Source organism: Talaromyces rugulosus, chromosome II (genome assembly GCF_013368755.1).
Source record: "Talaromyces rugulosus chromosome II, complete sequence".
In the NCBI taxonomy this organism is placed as follows: Eukaryota; Fungi; Ascomycota; class Eurotiomycetes; order Eurotiales; family Trichocomaceae; genus Talaromyces; species Talaromyces rugulosus.
This window is the reverse complement of record NC_049562.1, coordinates 2,774,697-2,793,155: the sequence shown is the minus strand read 5'-3', so window position 1 is coordinate 2,793,155 and position 18,459 is coordinate 2,774,697. Positions and strand designations below refer to the sequence as shown.

General features: G+C 48.5%; 9 protein-coding genes across 9 annotated transcripts; 2 read left to right on the top strand and 7 right to left on the bottom strand.

Moving 5' to 3' along the window:
- Positions 1-120: 120 nt before the first annotated feature.
- TRUGW13939_03456 (uncharacterized protein) lies at positions 121-1,624 on the bottom strand (the record flags this gene model as incomplete). The annotated part of the gene is made up of 4 exons (XM_035486640.1): positions 121-714; positions 763-1,050; positions 1,107-1,417; positions 1,480-1,624. 4 exons carry the CDS (start codon positions 1,622-1,624, stop codon positions 121-123), a joined length of 1,338 nt encoding a protein of 445 aa, XP_035342533.1.
- A 570-nt stretch (positions 1,625-2,194) lies between these two features.
- On the bottom strand, positions 2,195-3,390 carry TRUGW13939_03455 (uncharacterized protein; the record flags this gene model as incomplete). The annotated part of the gene is made up of 2 exons (XM_035486639.1): positions 2,195-3,293; positions 3,353-3,390. The coding sequence occupies 2 exons, from the start codon at positions 3,388-3,390 to the stop codon at positions 2,195-2,197; spliced, it is 1,137 nt and encodes a 378-aa protein (XP_035342532.1).
- A 495-nt stretch (positions 3,391-3,885) lies between these two features.
- TRUGW13939_03454 (uncharacterized protein) lies at positions 3,886-4,765 on the bottom strand (the record flags this gene model as incomplete). Its single annotated transcript, XM_035486638.1, has 3 exons — positions 3,886-4,227; positions 4,278-4,519; positions 4,570-4,765. 3 exons carry the CDS (start codon positions 4,763-4,765, stop codon positions 3,886-3,888), a joined length of 780 nt encoding a protein of 259 aa, XP_035342531.1.
- Positions 4,766-6,503: 1,738 nt separating this feature from the next.
- TRUGW13939_03453 (uncharacterized protein) lies at positions 6,504-7,105 on the bottom strand (the record flags this gene model as incomplete). Its single annotated transcript, XM_035486637.1, has 4 exons — positions 6,504-6,610; positions 6,664-6,736; positions 6,791-6,943; positions 7,007-7,105. 4 exons carry the CDS (start codon positions 7,103-7,105, stop codon positions 6,504-6,506), a joined length of 432 nt encoding a protein of 143 aa, XP_035342530.1.
- Positions 7,106-7,367: 262 nt separating this feature from the next.
- Positions 7,368-8,747, top strand: TRUGW13939_03452 (uncharacterized protein; the record flags this gene model as incomplete). Its single annotated transcript, XM_035486636.1, has 3 exons — positions 7,368-7,401; positions 7,463-7,997; positions 8,051-8,747. 3 exons carry the CDS (start codon positions 7,368-7,370, stop codon positions 8,745-8,747), a joined length of 1,266 nt encoding a protein of 421 aa, XP_035342529.1.
- Positions 8,748-8,901: 154 nt separating this feature from the next.
- Positions 8,902-9,801, bottom strand: TRUGW13939_03451 (uncharacterized protein; the record flags this gene model as incomplete). The annotated part of the gene is made up of 1 exon (XM_035486635.1): positions 8,902-9,801. The coding sequence occupies one exon, from the start codon at positions 9,799-9,801 to the stop codon at positions 8,902-8,904; it is 900 nt and encodes a 299-aa protein (XP_035342528.1).
- A 2,038-nt stretch (positions 9,802-11,839) lies between these two features.
- TRUGW13939_03450 (uncharacterized protein) lies at positions 11,840-12,574 on the bottom strand (the record flags this gene model as incomplete). The annotated part of the gene is made up of 3 exons (XM_035486634.1): positions 11,840-12,174; positions 12,240-12,426; positions 12,488-12,574. 3 exons carry the CDS (start codon positions 12,572-12,574, stop codon positions 11,840-11,842), a joined length of 609 nt encoding a protein of 202 aa, XP_035342527.1.
- A 335-nt stretch (positions 12,575-12,909) lies between these two features.
- TRUGW13939_03449 (uncharacterized protein) lies at positions 12,910-14,037 on the top strand (the record flags this gene model as incomplete). The annotated part of the gene is made up of 1 exon (XM_035486633.1): positions 12,910-14,037. The coding sequence occupies one exon, from the start codon at positions 12,910-12,912 to the stop codon at positions 14,035-14,037; it is 1,128 nt and encodes a 375-aa protein (XP_035342526.1).
- A 194-nt stretch (positions 14,038-14,231) lies between these two features.
- Positions 14,232-14,828, bottom strand: TRUGW13939_03448 (uncharacterized protein; the record flags this gene model as incomplete). Its single annotated transcript, XM_035486632.1, has 2 exons — positions 14,232-14,510; positions 14,586-14,828. The coding sequence occupies 2 exons, from the start codon at positions 14,826-14,828 to the stop codon at positions 14,232-14,234; spliced, it is 522 nt and encodes a 173-aa protein (XP_035342525.1).
- Positions 14,829-18,459: the final 3,631 nt, after the last annotated feature.

The following is an 18,459-nucleotide window of genomic DNA, read 5'->3' as shown; positions in this document are numbered from 1 at the left end:
CTGTCCGCGGCAGAAAGTAAAAAGTAACCACCATAGTAACCATCATATGTGCAATCCTTCTCTTCACGCTAAAAAAAATTTGTGAAGAAAAGAGAGAAAAAGAAAAAAAAAGAAAGGAAATCAATCATGCGTCGGCTTGTCGCACCCGATCCTGCCCAGCAGCGCTTTTCGGTCACTATCACGCAACACACGTCCACCCCCGCGGCGCGTTCGCACGGAGCCGTTCGACCGGCGCCACGAGTTCTCGGATCCAGAGCTGCGCTCGGCTGTCGTCTCGCTTCCCGAGTTCTCTGTCTTTTCGACTTCCTCCTCGTCTTCGTCGTCGCTCCGCGAGTCCTCGGCGTTGCCGGACCGGATAAAGTTGACGGCGACTTTGACAATCATGGTGAACCACAGCAGCGACAGTCCCAGCAAGAAAAGAAGCGCAGACAGAAAAATCCACTTGACAGTCAGGTTCATGCAAAACGGGCCATCCTCGCTGAGATATGGGCCGAACAAATGGGCGAACCGGTCTGGGTATGCGTTGGTCGAGTACAGCTCCGCCGTCTTGCCCGAGTAACATCCATACGGCAAGACTTTAGGTATATTCTGGTAGATTGACCAGCAAACGACCGGAAAAATCACATGGCGAGTGACAAACCATGCAAGGAGGAACATGACAAAGGCGATGTTGCAGGATGTCTCGAAGCCGTAGTATTTGAGTATTTTGGCCACCTGTCCAGTCAGCCTTTATTCTGTTTGCTGCAATTAAACTCCACTCACCGGCAGCAAAAAATCAACAATGTCCATCAGCGATAGCACGACATTCGAGATGTTGTAGAATCGGTATATATAAGCAGAGCTCATGAGTGTGCTCGTGACGACATGGTGGGTGAACATCTGGGCATAGTCCTTGCGACGCTCTTCGATATTGACGGTGAAAATCTGCTGGATCCAAAAGGCCAGCTGCGTGAGGAGGTACCACTTCATGGCGCCCGAGGCTCCAGGCCTCGGCCACTCAGTCCAGATCGCTCCAAGGTCGCTCCAATAAGCCGAGTTTTTCCAGAGATACTGCGGACGTCAGTTTTGTTCCAAAAAAAAATGTTGTAAAAAAAAAAGGTACGCACGACGCCATAACTCCAGTAGGTTGTGTCGTATATAACCAGCCAGGCCTGCTCGGCGAAGCGCAACGAGGCCTTCTTCTTGAGCCCGGTGGCCTTGGCCAGCGGGCGCAGAATCCACTCTATGAAAATCGCACGCACGGCGGTAAAGGCGATAACAGCACTGATAACAAAGTAGATGTCGTCGCGGCCCTGGGTGTATAGGCCGGTCTCGGGCTGGTAGTAGGACATTTGGAAGAACGGGGTGGTGAAGGGCTGCACGGAGGGGTACAGGTGGTGGGCGGCCAGCAGGGTGGAGAGGATGGTCAGCGAGATACCTGGTCAATTAGCACCCTGAACTCTTCTGGAGCAAAACTGATCTAGAATAATAAAAACATACCAATCTGGTTCTGCACCACCCACTCGCGAAAGGTCGCTTCCTTCTGCATAGGCCGCGGCGTGCGGGCGCCGGGAGCCGACACGCAGGCATTGAGCTGGTCAATGGTTTCGGGGGTCTGCTGCGACCGAGAGAGATGTTTTGCCATGGTCGCTCGGTCTGCTGCAGGTGAGGGAGGAGTGGAAGGTCGAGAGTTGGTTGTTGCAGTGTACAGACACACACAGTAGGAGGAAACAGGAAGTTGTCACGGCTTCAGACGGAGATTTTGGGTGCTTCAGGGCCCGGCGAATCAGCGGGCGGGGCACCAACGGCGGGTCAGGCACGTTTCAGATAGGGATAAAAACAACAATACACTCTGTACCAGGGGACAATTCCACAACCAGAAATGTGTGGAAATAGATGCTACACATGCCTCGCAACCAACTCGCAACAACCGAGCGCGATCGCCAGCCCTGCCTTCACCGCCCTCAGGCCCTCAGCTAATGGCAGGCGTCATTGCCTCCACGCGTCTCCGCCGGGTTTTGTTGGGAGCGAATCACAGAGTCTGAGTTGAAACTCTTCGCTGCTAGTAGTTGTTACTAGATGAGTGTGGAACTAGTGTCTACGATATGGTAATTTACTATGATACCCCGCAGTAGTAGTACTGCAATTTACCACCATCTCGTCGATCGTGATAACTAGGCAAGTTATAGCTTCACTATATAATTATATTATTATATTACTGTACATCCCGCTCTAACCCCCCCGTGATGCGGTCGACATACTCGCCAGCGCTGGCCCCGAGCTGTGCCATATCCACGCCCTGCCCGTTCATCGCCCGCGACATGGCGCGCACCACCTCCTCGTCTTCCCAGACACTGCCGCCTTCTGTCTCGCTCGAGCTCTCCATCGCCACCGCCGTGCGCCAGTACCAGTCGTCGCGCGCCTTGAGCGTCTTGTCGCGTACCACCGCGTTGCGCGCCACGCTGACCCCGTGCAGCTTCTGGTTGACTGTGGTCAGCGCCGCCGTCGCGCCCGCCACCAGCTGGTTGATCTGATCTGCCTGCGACGGCGGGCTGAAGAAGAACCGATGCGTGGCCGAGACATAGACCAGCCCAGCACAAACACTATCAAAAAGCGCAAATCCCAGTGGTCGCAGGAAGCTCATCGCATGGAACAGACTGGCCGGCGGTTGCTGTCCCGCACGAACAGCCGCAGATGCAGCAGCAAGCGGATCATAAGCTCCCATCACGTAGAAATCCAGCCCGGCAAGAATCAGGCCTGCTACAGTAAACCAGTTACGCCATTTTGCCGCGTCCGAGCCTGCAAACGGCGCCGCAGTGACTAGTCCTAGGACGAGCAGGTGCAGCAGATGCGGCACCACGCTGTTCAGGGGCAGATAATAAAGCAAGTATGCAACCGCCGACTCGTCTGGTCCGCCACAAAACTGGCATGAGAGGAGCGCATCAGGTCCGTAGCGCAGATAGATCTTGCGAGCCGCCGTCGATGTCAGGCTGGACCGTAGCAGTTTGTCGTAGTCGTTCAATGTTTGTTCAGGCCGGAAGCGGGCCAGCCGCGCAAAGATGACATCGGTCGGCGTGGTGATGCGCGACCCCGTCTGCCAGAAGATGTTGGGCGCCGGCGCGTGCGGGTTGATGGGCACGCTGAGTATGAAAAAGACCAGGATAGCCACGAATAAGACGTTCAGAGCGCGGCTGGCCTGCGATGGAATATCACGCGGAGGCGGACGATGGGCGAGCTGGACGCGAAATGCGCGATAGGAGTTGATCACTCGTGGGAGGAGGACTGGTCCGAAGAAGATTAGGAGGGATTTAATGCTGGATGGTGGATTAGTTGTTGTCTTGTAGAGCCATGTTGTGTGTGAGATGTGACTTACGTTCCCCAGGAGAACAACGAAAGGATCGCCTGCGCCATTCTAAAACATGCGCATTTTAGACAAGTACAGAATCGTCAAGCTTGATGATCCAAGCGCTCGTGTGCGTGTTAATGCGTCCGTATTCGTCTTGGGTATTAAGTTGATGACAACGTTGACCTGAGTCTGACAGCCCGGGGAAGGTGCGGGACCCACCACGAGCATTTCACGTGCTGGTTTTTTTATGGTTATATAAATTATTAATTATACTATGAGTTTCTTTTAAACACCCTTTAATGGATTAATTCGAGCTGTTTGTATTGAGAGTAGATTCCATGCCAATTTTTATCATAGAAAAAAAAGAGAGGAAATTCTGCAAAGGCCTATTCTTAGCCTTGTGGTAATTATGTACAATTATGAGCGAGTGTAGCAACGCTTGCTGCGAGATGAAAAAGAAAAGGAAAATGCTCAAATAACACCGAAAGAATGTCAAACTTAAAGGAAAAGGTATCATCAAAAGGAGCTCATTCACCCCAGTCCTCTGGCTTTCCGGCTTATCAAACAAAGTTGGAGTACGCCGGATGGTGAGCAGCATTCGGCATCGTCAAGTCCACCTCGCTGCTGCTATACTTGGACGAGGACGTATCAGTGCGATCCTTGACTGGGCTCGAGATCTTGAGCGGAATCCGGTCAGCCTGGCGCATCGACATGGACCGGCCGGTGTTGTTGTTGTTATTGTTATTGCTAGCTCGGTAGGTGGGCAGAGTCTCGTCTCGGTTCAGGCTCAGCTGGAACGACTTTTGGCTGCCCTTGCGGTCGACGACTTTGTCGGCCACGGCGCCGTATGCGCGGACCTGGCGGGCGGTTACAGAGTTGGCAGAGTCGGCGAAGATGAAGCCCTGATTTATGTCAGCACTCTCCTTTTTGGGGGGACGTTGGGCATACATACGGCAATAAAATTGACAATCCCCATGGTCATGGACAGAATGCCGGCAGATGCCACGATCCTCCACATCGAGAGGCCGAGGTGCTTCTCGCTAAAGTCGTCGTTGTTGAGATTGCCCAGCACGGCAACCCCCAGCACGATCATGACAAAAGCCAACGGTCCAAAGCCTGCGGTTTGGCCCAACTGGGGGCAGTACCGGTTAAAAAAGTTTCCAAGGATTGGCAATTCCGAGATGATCAGGAAGACTGCATCTTAGTTAGAGGCTATATGATACTCAAGAGGAGAGATTTCTTACTGCTCAAACTGGCAGTGATCACATGGGTGACCGCTTCAAAGAAGAAAAAGTTGTTGTTGAGGGTGATTTTGATCAGCATAACGATGCTAGCGGCGATGAGGTCGAGAAAGGCTATGATGTTGATGCCGCGCAGCACGTTGAGGATCACGTATCCTGGGCCAGCCAGGGATCCTTTGAACAGGGCAGTGACAGCCATGGCAGAGGATGGTGGTTTTTTGCCAGAAAAATCAAGATTAAGAGAGTTAAAAAAGATATTTAGAGATTGGAAATCACAAGATTATCACGATCCAGCCAGCAGGATAGCGTAGAAGAAAAAGACTAGAGAATGTGTAGAGAAGAGACGAGTGCCAGAGAAAAGACGAAGCCGGCGCAGAGGGGCCTTAAGAGAGGAAGAGCACAATAGCATCTTGTCGTGAGTAGACAACAATGGCCCATTGAGGCCCGATATAGCAACAAGAGGCTCATGAAACACCTCCGGCTTTGTCCACAGACAATGCTGTCCATTCATTGCCGGCACAATGGGGCATTCTTACCCCAAGGTCTGAATAGGTGTTTCTGCAGCGGCCATGGACGGACAGAAGGGCCGCCAGGTATTGGTTGATGAATTCCTTGCTATTAATACTGAAGCAAGCTAGTTGGCGATGATGCGCATGCAGTGGTGGACGACGCTTCGTTGTCGGCCCTGGTGAAACACTCCCCCGCGACCCCGATTGGCTGCCGTGCGGTGTAAGCGCCAGGAGTTCGTTGCCCACAATAAGAACAATAGCAGCTGGTTTCATTAATTATTATTGAAAAGCGGCAGGAGATAGCACAGGCAATAGTCAAAATAAAAACAAGCCGCCTGCAATGCGCCTGGTTGCTATTTATACACATGCCGATCGCAGCCCCGCCACGTGAAGCCAGTTCGATAGATGCTGGAAGTGGAAGTAAGACAAATTGGATGTAGGGATAATCACGGCATTTTATATCATGTTAGACAATATGTACTTGTTATTCTTCGAATGTTGTTATTGATTGAGAATGCAATAAAGAAACAAGTGGGGCTCGGAATCTCTCTTATTTAATCGCCTCAATCAGTCATCTTCCGCTTTCAACTCTCCCAACACCCCGCCTCTTACACTTGTTGACAACAGAAAAACCACAAAAACCACAAAAAAAAAAGAAGAAATCCGCCACAATGACTCGCGGTAACCAACGGGAAAACGATCGCAAGAAGAATCTGGAAAAGGCGTCCAAAGGGGTATGATTTTTTTTCTCTTTCTTTTTTCCCTCTTTTTCTCCCTTCGTTTTCCCTCCACCCGAATCCTTTTCAACCTGCTAACCACCAGTAGAAAAACAAGAACAGCTTGTCCGGCGCCGAGTTCGCTCGTGAAAAGGAAAAGGTCGCCGCCATTATGCAGGAAAAACAGCGAAAAGGTAATAATCCGCCGATCCGGTTCTAGATCGATCCACCTACGTCTTTTACTCCCAAGGTAAAAAAAAAAGGAACGCGGCTGGGAACGTTTTCTGACAGTATGCTTGTTCTGTATAGCTCTAGAAAAGAAGGCCGCCGAGTCTGCCGGCGGAAAAAAGTGACATGAGCCCAACGACTCGTTATCGTCTCGTCTCGTCTCGTCGCTCTCCCTCTTCGTCAAATCGATTTTGCTGTCACGACTCACAAGTCCCCATCTTTCTTTTTTCTCTGGATTTCGTACCGAGTAGACCTGTCGTCCCAGACGCGCCACTAGCCACATCCCTTTGATCATCCGCCCATGAAGCGATTGGACTGCCGATTTGGATGTTGCATATACACGACCATATACACGACCATACACGACCATACACAACTCGTTGGAAAGCTCACACAGGTCAGCACCGAATGGGAGGATGGGCCATCTTTTGGAATTAGCGTTGGCGTCTCTTTTTTTGCTTGCAATATACCGTTTTTGCCATTACTATTTAGTCGCATTTTGAGATGCTTGCTGTTGTCCTTCGTAGAGCCCAGTATAGTAGCCTGCAAAGTACCACGACATCATGAGGTTTTTCAATGCTGGGTCTTGCACTGCAAGCCAGTTAGCCCCAAAAGAACCAACTGATAATAAGAGTAAAACTCACCTTGTCCGAGCAACGCGCTGGGCATGGCCGGGGCTGCTCCAGCCGGCGGCTGTGAATATGAAGCCGTTGCAGGCTGCCATGATACGTTAGCTTCTGTATCAACCATCTTGTCATGCCAGAGACTGACCTGTGCGTCTGATAATGGAGCCTTTTCGCTGGACTTGGTCGCGGCGGTCTCAGTCTCCATAGGCTCGCCAGCCTCGTCGAGGCGGCCCTCTTCCTCTGCGCGTTTCAACACCTGCTCAACATCCTCGCCGCGCGCATGGATGCTGTGATAGACCTATACAAAAGGTCAGCGAGATTAGAAATGTAAAATGGTATGTATGTATGTATGTATGTATACCTCGTACTCCTCTACAGCGTCGTCCCACGACCGCACCAGCGCGGAATCATCCCAGATTTCCTCGTGCGACAGAGGGCCAGATCTCTTCTTCTTGCCCATGAGATCGGTAGCAATTAAACCCAAGTGCTTGATATTATATAAACAAAACGGATCGAGCAATGATTTCGGTTTGGGGGAGTCAAAACCTCGTGGAGTACATGTAGTTAAACTTGGAGCCTTCCGCGCTGCGGGCTTGGCGTATGAGAGAGCTTTCCGCGTCGGGAAGGAGCCATCGACAAAGAAGAAAAAAAAAATTAAAAAGTTTCCGCTCCGCAGAGATTAGCCACCAACTCAACTTATTGTTACACCATACAAACCGAAAATGGCTCCTGACAAGAAAGAAAAGAAGCGCAAGGGTAAATATATTTTTTTCTCTTATTTCCTGGCAACAATCCAATTAACTTGTTCTCTGTCTAGCTGCGCCCGCGCCGACTGATCCTCCAACCAAAAAGTCCAAGAAGGTCGAACAACCATCAGAAGCGCCTGCCAAGTCTATTTTGAAGAAAAAAGAGAGCAAAAAAGACATCAAAAAATCCGCAGAGGCTACTGGAGAAGCCAATGCCAAGGCCAACGGCGAGTCGACTCGCAAGAAAACCTCGTCTCGCAAGCGTGCAAGCGACTTTTTGAGCGACGAGAACGAGTCCGATGGAGAACCCGCAAAGAAGCAGACCAAGGAAGCAGCAGGAAAAAAGAAAAGCAAAAAGGTCGAGGTGGCAGAACAGGTTCCCGAGGCAGAGGAAGAAAATGCCGAAGATGAGGTTGACGACCAGACCGCAGATCTCATCAAGGGCTTCGAGAGCAGCGGGGACGAGGAGGATGCATCCGATGACGAGGGACTAGAGTCTGGAAAACCCGTGCCACGCATCCCAGATTCCAAAAAGACCAAGAGGAAAATCCAGAAGAAGCTCAAAAGCAACGGAGAGCCCGAGAGTCCAGGCGCCGTATACGTTGGGTAAGAACTCTGAATATATATATATATATAATTAACACAGCTAACATTACTAGACGTATTCCACACGGTTTCTACGAGCATCAAATGCGCGCCTACTTTTCGCAATTCGGAGACATCACTCGTCTGCGTCTTTCCCGTAACCGAGTCACCGGCAGCTCCAAGCACTACGCCTTTATCGAGTTTGCTTCTGCCACCGTCGCCAAGATTGCCGCCGAGACGATGAACAATTACCTGATGTACGGCCATATCCTCAAGTGCAAGTACATTCCGCAGGAGCAGCAGCACCCGGAGCTGTGGAAGGGAGCCAATCGTCGGTACAAGCCCGTGCCATGGACCAAGATTGACAAGCAACGACTGGACCGTGGCAAGACGCGCGACAAGTGGACAAAGAGCATCGAGGCCGAGGAAAAGCGCCGTGTCGCCAAGGCGGAAAAAATGAAAACGCTCGGGTATGACTTTGAGCTGCCCACCTTGAAGGGTGTCAGCGAGGTGCCTGTGCAGGAGACCCCGGCTGCTATTGAAGCCGGCTCGGATGCTGCGGCTGCGCCCAAGGAAATTGAGCCTGTTGCTGCTGTTGCCGTCGTAGAGGAAGCTGAGAAGACTCCTAAAAAGTCGGTCAAGGCAAAAGAGGAAGAAGCTACACCAGTATCCAAAGCCGCAAATACGGAAAAGGCAACCCCTTCGTCGGCAAAGTCCGAAGGCAAAAAGACGAAAAAGTCCCCTGGAAAGGCCAAGAAAGCCAAAGCTTGAGTGCTTTCCACTAGACACGAGTTAATCATGACGGTGTGTTGCATTTCTTTGTGTTCATGTACGTATTTCATATTCATACAGCGGGTTAAAAAGTGATTTCAAACCTTATTATATTTCATCTCAGTCAGAGTAAATAAATAAATAAACAAAAATTTTATCGCGGCTGGTCCATAACATTATACCCATACACAGCCTCCGCAAGCACTCGTAGTTTCATTGGCATCATACTATCTCGATACCGCTCAACTATGGCATCCTTTTCAACTGGCGCACAGAGGCTCGACCAGAACCCGCTTTGCAACGCACGCCATTCACAGTCTGCGCGCTTTTGTGGAGTCCACCAACTAGGTAGCACGCTGCTTTTCGTTTCGTTTTTGCGGCTTTGCTCGGTTTCGTCTAGTTGGGTTTTGCTCTCCGACGATGATGATGGTGATGATGCAGAAGCTGTTGACGAGGAGGGCGACGAAGAAGAAGAGGAAGGAGGGGGCGGGGAAGGGGACGAGGGTGAAGGAGAGGTCTCGGCTAAGTCTAGAAAGTCTTGAAAGTCTCGAAGGGCGGATTGTAAACTGGCGTCTGTGTTTGTGGTGATGATTGTGTCTGTGTCGGTGTTTTGTGGTGCATATCGTCCGCGTAGATACCCCCGGTATATTCTTTCGTCCTCAACACGCAAGCGGTAAGCGTCGATGAGCTGATTCATTGCCTCTTCCTCGGAAAGGCTTTCTAGATAGCTGTTTTCTTTTTCATTTCTTTCCGTTTCCGTTTCCGTTCTATTTTCGTCTTTGCTTTTGTTGGCTGTTGTTGTTGTTGTTGTTGCTGCACAGGCCATCTGATGCCCTTTTTTCCAATCACTGCGTTGACAAGCCCGCGAGCAATACAAACGTGCTCGACAGCGAGAGCATCGTTTCAGCTTCTGGCCTGGCTGGGCATTCCAGGGTTCGCGCTTTTTACAAAAAGTACATATGCGAGAGGGGTTGCCTCGGAGTAACTGCTGCTGCTGCTGTTGCTGCTTGTTGATGCTTTTGAGCATGGAAAGTTTGTTGTTTATGATATCCATCGTGCCGGGAATTTTTGAATAGGCTGTACCAGTAGACAATTTTGAATTATGTCGATTGTCGAGTTATTCGGACAGCATTGTTTATCAACCGACTTTTTCCAACTGGAAACAAAACGAGGTGGCGAAACTGAGGCTGAGCGGATATCGGCGACCAAACGTACATGTATATAGCAAGCAGCACTCGTATGTACTAGGTATTTATACTCCGACAAGCCTTTCCCTAAGCAAGAGTTGGATTTGGAAGAAAGAAAACTCGGCGTGAAACATTCCTATTGGCACGTGAGACAACAAGAGGGCTGAGCTGTGAGCCTGAGCGAAGGGCCTACGGGCCTACAAACTAACTACTAAGCAAGCAAGAGTTGTGAAAAGTGGAAACCTTTTTCTCTGCTTTTCCCACCGAGAGGGAAAAAAAAAAAGGAAAAAGACCCACTCGTCACAAATACCAGAGCCGTGCGGAGCGTGTTTATATTCTATAATAGTTAGTGAAATAATAACGAGGGTCTAAAAAGTAGCCAAGTGGGTAGACGTGTCGCTGGGAGCCCATCGGGAGGAATGAAATCTGGGGTAAAGCGCAGAACCAGGCGAGCCAGTAGGAAGCGATCAGTTGCTCAGCCGGGCAAGAGGATAATCATATTAATCAATGTATCGATATGCATGGCCCATCAAGGATCAATCCAACCCTAGCCCTGTCATAACCAGAGCAGACCGCCCCTTCTCTATGTGGATTCGGCAAAATTGAATGAAGCGTTCAAAATACCCCCGGTCCAGTCCAGGCCAGTCCAGCCTGCGATGCAACCTGTTTCGGTCTTACAAAAGGAAAAAAAACCGGCGGCAAGGGTGAAACAATCCAGTCACACTGTTGGACGCGACGTCACGCGGTTGGGAATGGGCAGACTTGAGCAGTTTCTCTTCCGTAACAGCAATGCAAAGTCCTCGATCGAGCTTAGTTGCCTACGTAGTGTCGACCCCTAGATCATATTGGGAAAGGCATCACGTGTGACGCATTTCTCCGCAAGCCCCCTCTCGGGCAGCGACATCCGGTAGGTCTCCGGCACCGGGCATTCTTCTCAGAGGCTGTGACAAGCCATCGACTGTGCGTGTTTGAGTGTTGGAGTGAGTGAGAAGAAAGAAGAGGAACACATCAACGGCAGTCGCGTTCCTGAGGATCAGGTCCGCAGTTTGCACTGTTTGCACTGTTTCTCTATTAGGCCTAGCGCCCCCACTGCAGAGGAAATTTCAACCAGCCTAAAATCGCTCGCTGTATTTCTTTTCTTCCTCTCCTTCTCTCTCCCAAGCAACTCCTGGCTCAAAGAATCGCATTCAAAGCTCACACACAGAGTGTATCTCCATACCTCTTATCCAAAGCTTTGGGAGAAAGTCCCCGGACACCCTGCCCTTGTTTTCCTCTGGAGAACATGGCTTCTGTCAGGCACTGCGGAAACGCGCCGCCATAAAAGCAATTCGATAGCGGCTGACGCCTCTATTTTCTTCCTTCTCCCTCACCCTCTGCGACACTTTTATACGGTGGAAACAATGGCATTGGTCCAGGGTTGAAGAGGAGAATTCATCGGGGTTGCTATTCGTCGAGGTTCAATAGTCATGCGATTGCCTGTCTTTTTCGACAGGTAACTCAATGGGGCTCATTCTTGAGGCGAGGAGTTCACTCTTTTTTTTTTTCACAAGTCTGTAGCTTATGGAAAGCGGTGCTTGAAGAAGTCGAGATTGACAACTCTCGACTGGCTCCACGCAGAAGCTCTGTCAAAGGAGCCAGACTGTTTTATTAGGATGAACTCTTTACGTCTCGTGTTCGTGTGATGATATACCAATCATAGAGTCAAGCACAGAGGATCCGGCCATCGTGCAAGGACCGTTGAAGACTCGATTTAAAAAATATCTGATGAACTTCTATAGACTATTCTTATCTTAACTTTCCACCGTGAACATATTCCCGCACAACGTAGCATTCAATTCATTACTTGTTCCAAATCATAGCCAGGTTCTCTGAAACTCCTCTTGAAGCTCCTCGTCCAGAATTATTTTACAATTCTTTCTTCGGCTGCTCTGCCGGAACAGCTTGTGCTTGTCCAGCAGGTTGCGTAATCTTCTGCACCACCACAGTCACCACGTCGCCCGCCAGCGATATCACCGTAGCACAGACACTGCCCCAAACCTGGATGCTCACTGTGCCCAGCGGCGCTCGTGGGAAAGAAAGCACCCATTCAACCGGGTACGGAAGCCAGCCAGGAGGTAGATCGAACATGGGCGATTTCGAGTAGTAAAACTGAAGGAAGATTTTGAATCCGTTTGTGCTCAGCCATCGAGCCGTCTTGATCTTCCACTGAAACGATGTTTTTTGAGCACCGATGGATTGATCTGTATTGCAAAGATTGTCTTTTGTCAGCATTCATTAAATATAACAAGATTTAAATGATACTAACTCATTGCTTCGTATTCCTCCAAGGCCTTGTCATGCCGCCGTCTCAGTTTCGCCCACTTGGCAAATTCATCCTGAGAGCTTGTGGAGTTCATTTCGAGTTTCAGCTTCACAACATCTCGCTTGAGTTCCTGCTGTTTTCGGGCGTCGTTGAGGAGAGGCGTGGGGAGTCGAAGGTACAGAAGCCATAACTGTAGCATTGCAAATTAGCTTTTGAACGTGTGAACGCAAGGTGTTGTGTATGCCACGCACCAGATTGTCTACCGTACTCGCCCCGACAGTGTTTACAATGTAGATGATCAAATGGACCAGGAAGACGAGCAGTATGAGAGAAATCATTTTCGCTTGTTGTGATTGTTGTTGTTGTGTCGTGTCGATATTGGACGATCAAGAGGGAGAAAAGAAAGTATCGCACAACCAAGTTGAATAGGGGTTGAGAAATTCGTGTAACAGTCGCGTGCAACTTGCGAAATTCTAATTCGGGCGGGCCTTGCGCTTCTTCGGGCGGCCAAGCTCAGCAGATTTGAAGCTTCATCGTTGCAGTGAAGATTTAAAGACGGTTGTGAGGTGGACGGAATGACGTCTGGCCGAGTTTAGTGGTTTTGGTGCCGCTTTCGCCGCCGCCGATCTTGCTTGCCCGCCAAACACCTCGAATCCAAGAACTTGCAGTGCAAATGTCCTCGCTATCGGCAGAGGATGTATATGAATCCTTGGTTGAGATATTTCGTTCTAGGAAATCCACCGAATGTTTTGAGATTGAGATCCTACTTCCTGGCCAAGGGCCGCTGTTGAGAGATGGCACTTTTATTGGCATTACCAAAATGGCCCTCACCAAGGCGTTTGTCATTGCGAGAAAACGCTTTATGCAATGTCTCGAAGATGCAATGGAAGGCCACTCGGCATCAGTTGAAGAACATACAGAATGCGCTGCTGCAACGGAGATAATTCTGCTCTTCGACTGTGAGCACACTACTGTATGCAACTGGCGGAAGCGGAGAGTGGCTGCATCGATAAACAGATATATCACCGAAGACACTAGACGACAGGCACTACAAGATTTCTTTGAAAGTGAATTAAATCTAATCTCCACCTTTGTCTGCTCTCCACTGCATAGACACACCAAGTCGCCTACTCTTTGGCAGCATCGGCTGTGGCTCATGACCGAGCGGATGAGACTGCAGGGTCGCCTACAGGAAAATATATTTCTCTCGCCAGAAGCCATGCACAAGTTTATCCTTGCCGAGTGGGAAGTCGTCTGCAGGGCTGGAGAATTACATCCGAAGAATTACTATGCATTTAGCTACATGCGCCGGCTTCATTTATGTGTGTCGAAACTGTCGGAAAGAGCAGGTGATACTGCTGTCATCCAGGATTCTGCTTTACTGCACGAACTAGCAGTTACACTTGTGGAGCCGACGCTGAAATGGTGTCTATCGAATCCAAAGGATGTTTCCGGGTGGATGTTTCTGGTCTATCTTTTGAGTCACGAGGACCTGCCCGGGAAACAAGATATGAGACAGTTGAGAAAAGTAGCCATAGAACGGACACTTCATTTTGCAGTAGAGATTGCAGCATGGGATGGAGAAAGTCTGTGGACTTTTGTGGATCTGATGGTGACGAGGTTTGGGCCAACTATACTGCCAGGAAATTTTGATCAGAAAAGTACAAACCTGAAGACAACTAATCCAACTGGCAAAAGCTTTAATGAGGAGGATATCAACTCCAAGGAAAGATCTGCACGATGGAAGACAACAATGCAACATACAACAGCCGGCTACAGTCGATCCAAGGAAAACATATGACACCAAAATTATTTGAACGCTCTTTCATTTCATGAACTACGAACTACCCTAAGATACCCAGTATAACATTATTTCCTACTCCGAACCCTAATATATTTCGCAAGAACCCAACAGCCTACAAATATGGCAACAAATGGCAAAACTCTTCTTCAGCCTTGGCACCAAAAAATAATTTCGGTGGGGGCTTAAAGTCTCTAAGCAAGACCAGCAAGCATAGGACCAATGAGGGGAACTCCCGCCAGAAGGCTGGACTTTTCAGCCGGGCTGGATGCGGTCGGAGCAGCCGATGGTGATGGCTTCGAGCTGCCCGAAGGCTTGCTAGGAGCAGAAGCAGCAGTAGTAGCAGCAGTAGTAGCAGCAGTAGTAGCAGCAGTGGTGGTGGTAGGGACCGTGGTGGCCACGCCAGGAGTAGGACGAGGGCCAGCAGTGGTAGGACGAGGACCAGCAGTGGTGGCAGTGGCCTTGGAGGCAGCCTAGTCAGCGTTGGTCAACATGTCATCCTTGATCAATCACTCATTTCGAAACATGGTTTTTTTCTTCTCACGTACCTCGGCAGCAGCCTGAATGGCTTCCTTCATATCCTCCATATATTCGGCCTCGGTATCGGCCATCGGTGTATTGCCCGAGCGCTTATCTACGCCTCCCATACTAGAGTCGGCCTTCGTCGACATGCCGGACATACCAGTAACAGTGTCCATATCTGCGTCAGACGAGGCCGGTCGAGCGTGAGCGGCCATGGCCAGCACGACAAAGACAGCGAAGAGGTAGTGAATGAAGTTGAATCGGGCCATTTTGAAAGGGTTGTCGAAAGAAAGGATATATTACTTTAGGGTGTCGAAAGTATCCAGATGATAAAGAGCGTGTAATAAGCAAGAAGCAAACCCCTGAACAGCAGCGGCCCTGGATTCACAAGGGCTTTTTATACCTCTCCGTGGTCGTTCATTTATTCCCTTAGATCATCCCTGTGAAACGGTGAAAGTCAAAACGATCAACATTGATCAACATGCCAAAGTATGTATGTATGTGAAAACAGGAGACTGGAATCCTTCTTGACAAGAATGAGGGAATTTTTTCTCAGGGAACATCCCCTTGGGTCAAAGCAAGTAGTACTACCCAACCCAGGTAGTAGTTGGATATACCATGTACACATGGGTCCTCACAAATGATCGTCAGTTGTTTTCGATGGAACCCGACCTACTACTTTTAAATGGCATTGGACGGGGCTCAAAGCGATCCATAAAATGATTGTACGTGGTCTCTAATCTTATGTATAGCCACTGCGGACAATTAGTCTCAAATTGCTACACGTCGATATATCAACCATCTAAATTTACAATACCCTCCCTCACATTCATTACTCAACGATCGTCAGGGAGATCCAACAATCCCTCGGGAGTAGGAACGAAAACCCTGTCGAGTATATTGATGACACGGCTGGACTTTCAAGTTCAAAATCGTGATACATTCCTGTGAGCCAAGGGGTGGCGGTTTGGTGGCCCCCAGAACACAAGCCTCGCAGCACATGTGAGCCATTAATCCCTTGCTTTGGACATTTTTCTCCAAACAAGGACTCAATAATGAACGCAAGTGTAAAGGATCCCTAGGTACACTAGAAACCATTTGCACAAGCGACACCGATCTGTCACAACCCTAGTCCTCAAAAGCCATACCCTTCAAACATCGAAATGTCTACGGTTTATGTATCTCCCTCTTTTGACACGTACGGTCCCATGGATTTGTTTTATCTGGAGACTAACGCAACACGAGTGAGAATTGCCTGGAGATTTATTAAACCTCCAAACAATCTCAATATTGGCACAAATTTGACCTCAAACCATCATTGAAAAAGACAGATGAGACTTCGAAAGTGCCGGAATTGATTGTAGTCCTACATGGGTTAGATTCTAATGACAGGCGGTGGTAGACATCTCCAGCCAGTCAAAGAATGTATTCCATCACGCGTCAACAAGTAGATATCACGCATTACTATATCATTCCTTGTCACGGGTGGTGGGAGATAGTGGAAGAAGAGAGGTAGGTATTCGCAGAGCATATGATGATGGTAAGAAATTCAGTGAATCACGCAACAAGGCATCTCAACTATATAACGATCGTCTCTAAAGAATGTCAGTCGCAGATAATGACGTGTCTGCGCGAAATAAAAAAGAAACAAAGAAAATGTTTTCGAAGAGTGTATGCTATAAGCGAACCCGCGCAGCGCACAGAGGAAAAAGCGTTATCAAAGGTCGTCGGGATTAGAACAAGCATTCTCAATCTCGGTCTTGATTTTCTAAATTTGCAGATGAAACGGTATCGAGCCATTCGATGATGGCTCGTTCGTCCGCAAGGGTATGAAGACCTGAAATGTTTTATGTATGAGAGGAGAAGAAAAGGAAGAAAAATCCACTCGGGGCGCGGGAAACTGTGTTAGTAGTCGCCGGTGGAGCTGTGCTTATGTCATCTTGTTTTTATTTACCAAATATTTTCACACTAAACCAAACCCGGTTGATTACATAACCTTTTTACTATAAACGAGGACTTTTGCTCCAATTACAGTTTCATATTAAAGACTTCAAATAAGGTAGTTGTCGGGCAGGTTCAGTATATCGTAATTAAATGTAACAGGGACTCGTCAAAACCTACAAGGCAGCTCAAAACACACGAGTTTCAGAGGTCTGAGTGCAGCCCTTGTAAGTCTTGCCATGCATCTGATAGATTGAAATATTCAAGCATAGTTGAGCACGGAACTTCGTAAGGACTGCCAGAGATGTCGAAAGTTCCTTTTGGTTGTTTTGTAATCTGCGATATGGAATTTGATCCAATGTCCAGTTGGTATAATCCATCTCTGTGTACTCCAACGCCGCCACAAACTAGGATCTTATCGGTAAACATGTAACAATGCTGACCTTCGGGTTGAAATGCTTTGGAAGCGTATTTGTCACAAAGTCGTCCAATTGCCTAGTAATTACGAAACGGCGTTAATAGACGACTAAGAGGAATGAGAATTCGGAATCTCACATCGGCATTGGACATAATAGTTCTGTCTTCCACATCTGCAAGAGCCTGCGCACCCCAGACGAAGATAACAAGAACGATGGCCCGCAACATTGTCAATTTGACGGTGCGATAATGTGCTTCTTCGGGTAGACGCAGTTGAAAAAGGAAATGCAAGACCTGGGTGAAAGCGATAGGTTCCTAATGGCGTAGCGAAGTGGTTTTTTGTGGAAGGGACTCAGTATGTAAAGTGCAGCACGGTCTCACTCGGCTCCCTTTTACGTCGAACCGGGAAATGATGTATAAAGCCAAGTATTTCTGTGGTATAAAGGAGCAGCAACTGAATTTCATAAAATAAGAATGTTGCAACCAGGTCGTGGTGTTAAAGATAAAGAAATAAGGTGCCCGGAATATATATACGTACCTATGTCACTGACTATATATTTCTAAATAATCCTATTTTTAGAAGTTATTTAGTGAAACCTTCAAAATTCATAGAGGTTACTATACAAACTGGATTAAACAGGGCAAGAATACGGTGTAGAATTATATGTTTAATCCTAGGTCTGTTTGCCTAGCGTGTGGCTTACGCTAGTTTGATGCAAGTCGCTGACATTATATCTTGGCATAGTGGACTTTTATGATAATCGCATGCTCAGATAAGACTTGGGGTTACTGGTTCGGACTTACTTAGCTCGAGACCCAGTCTATTTCAAAGCTTTCCCTAATCGTGCTTCATTCCCGCTTTTAAGTTGCATGATATTCACCTGGTGTTCCCGGATAGAATAAACCAGATATCTCACCTAGCTCAATACAGAATCGCAGGAGCAGAACCCAACAAGGAGAATGTAAACGCAGTTTTGGAATAAAACCGAAAGTCCGGTGGAGGTGGGGCCACTTAATGCACAAAGTCTATATTTTGGCGGCCCACTCGTAGCGCATAAACATCATACGGAATTAAATGTTAATCCCGACCCTTGAAAGATTTTTCTCCACCTAACAATAATAATATTTATTCTACGTCAGCTCATGCTGAGCAGCAGTCTAACTCTATCTGACAATATGTAAACCGAGAAACAAATCGATGCTTCAGCATACAGAAAAAGCCCTAGAATCGTATCGATTCAATCTTATCGGCTGCAATGGGAAATCAAGAGTTTCTACAAGACTAGAGAGGCAACATGAGTGGTTTCATGGAAATTTTTCTACAAAGAAAGGTTCTATATGATGTCACCAATTGGGATGACCTTTTCCGATAGACAGTGAGCGTTGTTTTCTCCACACGGAGGATGTGGTTCGTGGCGTCCATCGCGCAGACGAGGCGTACGACTGCGCGAGCAAGTGCCAAGAACCCAAAGAACCCAATCTAGATCTCACCGACGTGAATTCAATGTCTGCTGCGCCACTCGCTCTTCGTAAGTGCGTAAA